The sequence below is a fragment of the Limulus polyphemus genome, unplaced genomic scaffold (genome assembly GCF_000517525.1).
Source record: "Limulus polyphemus unplaced genomic scaffold, Limulus_polyphemus-2.1.2 Scaffold7146, whole genome shotgun sequence".
Lineage (NCBI taxonomy): Eukaryota > Metazoa > Arthropoda > Merostomata > Xiphosura > Limulidae > Limulus > Limulus polyphemus.
In genome coordinates, this window is record NW_013672756.1 from 1 (window position 1) to 7,275 (window position 7,275).

A 7,275-nucleotide genomic window follows, 5' to 3' on the forward strand; every position below is an offset into this window, starting at 1 on the left:
TAGAACTGATGAAACTGGATAACCCATGATTATGCTGGAACTGATGAAACTGGATTGCCCATGATTATGCTGGAACTGATGAAACTGGATAACCCATGATTATGCTGGAACTGATGAAACTGGATTGCCCATGATTATGCTGGAACTGATGAAACTGGATAACCCATGATTATGCTGGAACTGATGAAACTGGATTACCCATGATTATGCTAGAACTGATGAAACTGGATTACCCATGATTATGCTAGAACTGATGAAACTGGATTGCCCATGATTATGTTGGAACTGATGAAACTGGATAACCCATGATTATGCTGGAACTGATGAAACTGGATTACACATGATTATGCTAGAACTGATGAAACTGGATTACACATGATTATGCTAGAACTGATGAAACTGGATTACACATGATTATGCTGGAACTGATGAAACTGGGTAACACATGATTATGCTGGAACTGATGAAACTGGATTACACATGATTATGCTAGAACTAGTGAAACTGGATTACCCATGATTATACTAGAACTGATGAAACTGGATGACACATGATTATACTAAAACTGATGAAACTGGATTACACATGATTATACTAGAACTGATGAAACTGGATTACACATGATTATGCTAGAACTGATGAAACTGGATTGCCCATGATTATGCTAGAACTGATGAAACTGGATTACCCATGATTATATCTTTATTGTATATATATCTTGATGAATATCAACGTAATATCTTCAAGTATAGTAAAATTGTACGATATTTAAAAATGAAAATTTGCGAACTCGCCCTACGTGTAATAGTATAGTAGCATAAGTTCTTCCAGATATTCGTCTTACTTTTAATGACAGTAGTGTTAATTGTTCTGTTAGAAACATTCAAATACAGCATCAAGTTCTATTTTCGTCGTTAGGGTTCGCAGGCCAAAGAAGAAGATGAAAATGAATCTCCCAGACGGCGGGTGGATCGAATCTTCGAACAGCTTGACAAGGTAAATGACAACGATACACAGAATTGGTCGTTTCGTTAATAGTTCCAATAATGTTGCTGTAAATTGATACTAAGAAACAATTGACTATGAATAATTCATGTTCATTGTTGTTTGTCAAGTTAAAAATATTGATGATATTTTTTTTCTTCGCGAAATAAGATTTTACTGAACCACTTACCGTTGAGCTATTTCAATTTTCGGAAAATTAGGCTTAACAAACTTGAAAGGTGATAGTTAAATAGCATCTTATTACTGTGTAGAAAAGCTTGTTAAAAGTGTCTTTATGTTTGACATAAAGTAGTCTCTCGTCGATAACCCTTTTTTTTTAAATTATTTTCGTGTCTTATTTGTTATTATTTAACAGAACAACGACAACAGACTGACAATAGAGGAATTCAAGGAAGGATCCCGCCATGATCCCAAGATAGTTCAAGCTCTCTCCTTATACGCTCCTTAATCCAAAAGCGACCTCTTGTGAATATTTTCCGTTAATTTCTTATACTCTGTACATAAAACACTCAACTAATCTTTAATTACACTCAGTACGTTTAATTTTTTGTCAAAGGTTTTTCTGTCTTTTTGATTCACAAAACACACGTTTTATTTTTTTATGTCTCAGATTCTGAATTAAAAGAAAGACGTGATCATCTCATGTGGAATACTTTTAATAATTGTCTGTGTCGAGTTGTGTATACTTTATCTCAAAACTTACATGTTCTGAGATGAATTCGTAAGAAACTTGTTACGTTTCTGAACATCAGGGGACCAAGAAGAATCCAGGAATGGAAACTCACAGGAATTCCAACAAGTTCAGTTACGAATTCTGACACTGGAGGGGGCTTACAGCTGTTTACCTTAAACTCTTCATGTGCGTGAATGTTGTATTATTTAGAATACAATAAAACATTTAATCTGCTTAAATTTTAGGGTTTATGTGTACCCAAAACTTTCCTTGTATGTTGAGCGTGTTTCGTATTGTAAAAAAAGCTCATTACAATAATATTATTTTACACTGAACTACAGCAGCCTCCAAGTGGCACTCTCTTCCACAATGAGCTCAAAAGTATCAGTTAGTTCCCTATAGATGGCAGGACAGTTTCAGAAAAGTTTATAATGTCTGGTTATTTTTTATTATAATAAATGAAAGGAAAAAAAAACTCTGTGACAAAATAAAAAAATACGAAATGATGTTTTTCACTCAAAACATATTTAAAGTAGCATTTATCACGAAGAGCGACCTCTTTTGAGTACAGAAATTATCAAAGTTCAAACTATAACTGATACGATAATTTATTAAACTGGTTTTAATTTGATTAGCCTATAGGGCTTTAAAGTTGTTTTGTCACAGAAAATACCTCGCAACGTTTGCACATTTTTTAATGCTCAATAATTTTATTGTAATTTCATTTGCTTATTAGCCATTATTTATAAACTACGTGGTTAAAACAATAGTGGTTAAAATAATTATTTCTTGACTGGCTCTAGTACCAGGCTTTCTTTCAGGTCGTTTCTTGTATAACAAAGTGATAAAGTTTGGTTGTTATAGCCATTTGCACTTCAAGTGAGAGCAAACGTAAAGTTTTTAATTTTATTCCGTTGGCAGTTTCTTTTGAAATAAAGAAATAAAAACTTAAATAATATAAAACTTTGAATCATAACGTACTTGATAATAATAATTTCATTAAAATACACTGATAACAAAGTGGTTGAATTAAATTTTGAATACAACTCAGTAACACTTTGTGACATGCGCAGAAAGGGATTTAGAAATGGTACCGGGGATTTTAGGATTTAAGTACGTACACTGTTAGTTTAACTATTTAGTACCAGCCTTCCGTTACCTACTTAACTTTACGACTCACAAAATTCGTTTTTTAATATTTGATATGCTAGTAGGGATATTTCTGATAGATCAACGGTCAGGCTTAATCTCTAGCCAGAAGGAAAACGTTCAACCTGATCCTCTACTTATCCTGAACCCGACAGATATCTCATAATTATATTGTTGTAACTGTCACTATTGTTGGACGGATTCTTTTGTATTATTCAATCAAAATAAGAATGAAAACTACAGTCCACTTAAAGATAACAAAAGCGTTTTGTAAGTTGTATTAACTGACGTTCGCTGATAAGCCTAAGTTCAAGGTAGACGTTAATATAACAGTTTCACTTGTTCGTATCTTTTACAACTCTGTCGTAACCCAAGCTTAATATTCCAAACTGAACTAATTAATTGATTAACAAAATCAGTCAAATAACAACTCACTACTTCATCTATTCTAACCTAACATGCGTTTTATATTGCTTAAACTATTCTAAAACATCGGAGAAAGTTCCCATAGTGAAGCCACGCCAGTCACCTTGCGTTAAACCTCCCGTCAGCCAATAAACATTACAAATTTCTAGAAAGATATAGATTAAAAACACAGTCTATAACAATGTCTATTATTTTATTTTGAGTGTATTGTTGCTAATTCTATTTTCTCAAATCACATCAGTCTTATTAAACTAAATTTCAAAATTTGTAGTTCAGAAACTACGAGTAAAAGCATAGCTTCGAGACGACAAGTCCTCAGGCTTACCACTGAGCCACCAGAGGGCGGTCTGATGAAGTCTTTAGTTGATTATGATATAGGTTTGTTACCTAAAGTAAGCCTAGGTGTTTTTTTATTTTCTAAGATGAAAAAATTATGTCTCGTTATGTATCAAAAACAAAAATAATTGTATGAATTACAATAAATAATAAAAAAAAACAATGTTTACAATTTACACAATTTAAAACTTTAAAACAACAAGTACTAGTTTATCTTCAGGAGTTACTCGTTGTTTTTAATTATTGATTATAATCTTAAAAATAATTATGTCCCGTTTTTAAATCTGTACCACAATATTCTCTCTTCGCAAAAAGAAATTACTATAAAAATACTCAAACTATCTAGTTTAATTAGACAATAGTTAAAAGTGATTCAAAATAACTAAATTGTATATTTTTACAAATAATTATTTTTGTTTTTATCATAAACTTTGAAATGACGATGTTTTTCTCCATTTTGTGTGGTTGAACGTTTTGCTATTTTTTAACGGTTTTGTAACATAGGTATTGTTGCGTCAGCGAGGTCACGTGACTAGTATCACGCCACGTCCTTCTCGAACCTTCATGAATTATTGGAAGACTACTAGCTTGGGGGTAGTTTGGTATATATATATAAGACGGTCACAACATGACGGAACAGTGTAATGAGTAATTGAACTGCAGTCAGAGAGTGTGTAATTGAGTATTGTTGAAGTCGAGCACGTGAGACGTTTGTTATAGCGCGACTGTTGAAATTAAGTGTATCGCAAAGTTATATTCAGAAAGAATAAACCAGTTTTATTAAGAAAGGACTTGTGTCGCTGAAGTTTCGTCGGAACGAAGTTACGGAAAATTAACTAGCGAACGGAGACGTAACAATATGTTGCAATAAGCTACCTAACTACTCCCAGTGGAGAGCTTATGAAGCTGTAATTCGGTTTGTTTGAAGTTAAGCGCAAAGCTACACAATAGGTTATCTGTGCTCTGCCCACCACAAGTATCGAAACCCGGTTTCTAGCGTTGTAAGTCCGCAAACAAAAAGGTCGTATTCTCATTTTCAGTTACACGCGCAAAGTTACACGAGGGCTATCTACGCTAGCCGTCCCTAATTTAGCAGTGAAAAACTAGAGGGAAGGAAGCTGTTTGTTTTTGTTTGTTTTTGAATTTCGCGTAAAGTTACACGAGAGCTATCTACGCTAGCCGTCCCTAATTTAGCAGTGAAAAACTAGAGGGAAGGAAGCTGTTTGTTTTTGTTTGTTTTTGAATTTCGCGTAAAGTTACACGATGGCTATCTGCGCTAGCCGTCCCTAATTTAGCAGTGTAAGACTAGAGGGAAGGCAGCTAGTTGGTCCACGTTCCAACAATATTCTGTTTTTGTAGTTGTTTTGCATTTTGCATATATTTATTCATTATTCTCTCTTATGTGCAGATATTTTTATTATTCGCAGGATAATGGTGGTTATATTTGTGACGACCTCAACAAATAATTTTAAAGGTATTTACTACTTATAACATTAGATATATAAAATTTATGTTGGTAATAAAATTAAACTTGCTCTTGAACTGGATAAAACACGAGAATAGCACACTGTTATATTCCGACGTACCAAAGAGGTCGGTATACGCGACCTACCGTCAATTTTTAAGAGAAAACCTTTGTCATTATTAGCAGAAAAAAAAAGTGTAGTGGCGCTAGTTTAATTACAGTTTCCTTTTCGAAAAAAAAGCCATATATCACATTGAAATACAGCACATAATTTTGAAAATCCCTATCTAATAACTATTTTCATTTACGTAATTAAAATTACAAATTATGATAACTTACTACATTCTAGTATTAATACGGCCCGAATAATTCACGAGTTATATTCCGCTCCTCGTAAATCGATCCCAGTACGGTAGAGGGCACTAAATTATTCGAGTCAGTATCAGTTGTAATCAATTACTGTATATTGCGCATGCGTCATAGTAAGGGAAGTCGTATGTGAAACATAATAATAGAGAGGTTTTGACACTGACAGTCAAATAGCAAATTGAAATTGGATGTAGGAATTTTTAAAAAGTGGATTTATTATAATTTTCATTAGAAATGTCTGGAAATGAAGGACTGGAGCATCTTATTCCTCTAGTTAATAAACTTCAAGATGCATTTACACAATTAGGAGTTAGTCTTTCCTTAGATTTACCGCAAATTGCCGTAGTAGGAGGCCAGAGTGCAGGCAAAAGTAGCGTACTTGAAAATTTTGTTGGCAGGTGGGTAGGCTTACTGTATTACCAAGAAACGGTTTATTTATATTATACTTTATAGCTATATACGTTGTATATATGTTCACATAGTGATAATTTATTAATTTTAATTTAACACTAATGACAAAATTCATGTTCAGTGTCTCGCAAAGTAATTTGTACATCAAATTTATATCGATCGTTTACGTTGAGAATGAGATAGACTCGGTGAGAGGGTATGATAGAGTCTTCATTGAACTTCAACTGTTGAAGTTGAGGGCATGAAAATCCTGGCTTCAATGATGAGATTATAATTTTATATATTTTTTATTTATTTCGAGTAAAATAGAATTATTATTTTTCAAGTATAAAACCAGTGGTCAAATTCTTAGTTTAAGAATTTATGAAAATGGCTGAAGTGATCAAATTATGTTTGTGTCTAAACTTAATTATAAGTTACGTTAATGTCTATAGACATTACAGGTTTCAGTAGTAGAATAATGAAACATTACAGTCTTACCTTTTATAATTAAATGTACTTATCTTAGTTATGGTGTAATCAATTCCTTTATTGGCTTTAAACCAAGCATTAGACAGTTTCTTGAACTATGATAGAATGAAATAGTAAGGCATAGCCCTGATGTTGGCTTATGTGTGTAGTGATTGTATTTCTTGCACAGTGAGATATTTTTAATTAAAATGTGCCTTTCTACATGAAAATATCACATTCATTTATGGATTATTTATTTGTGAGAGATATTTGAATTTTCATGGTGATTTTGACTGGACTACTTTAGTGGTTAATGCATTGATCTGTGAATCCAAGTGTCTACGGTTCATGTGTTCTTGCACCAAACTGCACTCCTCACTTCATTATAGGAATAACAGTCAAATCCCACTACTTCATTAGAATAGCCCAAGAGTTTGAGAGTGGGTGCTGTTTTATTGACTATCTTTCTTCCCTCCAGTCTTTCAGTTCAAGATTAGGGATGGCTATTGAAAGTAGGCCTTGTGTAGCTTTATGCCAAACAAACAAACAAATCACACTCATTACATTTAACTATATTATGTAATCCATTTGATATAATAGTATTTAATACATTTACCGTAAACATATTTGACGATGCTGGTTGAGTCAACACTACGTTTTCACAGTCAGCAAAATTGTTCGGTAATTAAAACAATGAATGGTTAAATTGTAATCTTTAAAATATTCAAGACAAGACCTCAGTGTCTTCTTTCTAGACTTTTTAGTCATTCTGTAAACTATCAAAAATTTTAAGGAAGCAATTCTCTCATTCTTTTGGTCTGTTACTGGAAAGTTAACTTGTATAGCCTCGTCGTAACCATATACACAGAGATAACAGTCTGAAATAAAGTTTTGTGTTTTGAAGGTCCGTAATGTGTCATTTATACACAGAATATTTAATAAAACACTGATATTAGTCATATATTACACAATTTTTCACAAAATTACTGTT

At 32.8% G+C, this 7,275-nt stretch overlaps 1 protein-coding gene and 1 long non-coding RNA gene across 2 annotated transcripts in view; both read left to right on the forward strand.

The window, feature by feature from the left end:
* The first annotated feature begins 20 nt into the window (after positions 1-20).
* LOC111089715 lies at positions 21-1,917 on the forward strand. Its single transcript, XR_002613937.1, has 2 exons — positions 21-996; positions 1,361-1,917. It is a non-coding gene; the product is annotated as an uncharacterized LOC111089715 (long non-coding RNA).
* A 3,631-nt stretch (positions 1,918-5,548) lies between these two features.
* LOC106474384 (dynamin-1-like) overlaps positions 5,549-7,275 on the forward strand; it is a 35,482-nt gene continuing 33,755 nt past the window's right edge. Inside the window, exon 1 of the mRNA XM_022402690.1 lies at positions 5,549-5,821. Within this exon, the coding sequence (XP_022258398.1) occupies positions 5,658-5,821 (164 nt within the window). The 5' untranslated portion in view covers positions 5,549-5,657. The remainder of the gene's footprint in view (positions 5,822-7,275) is intronic.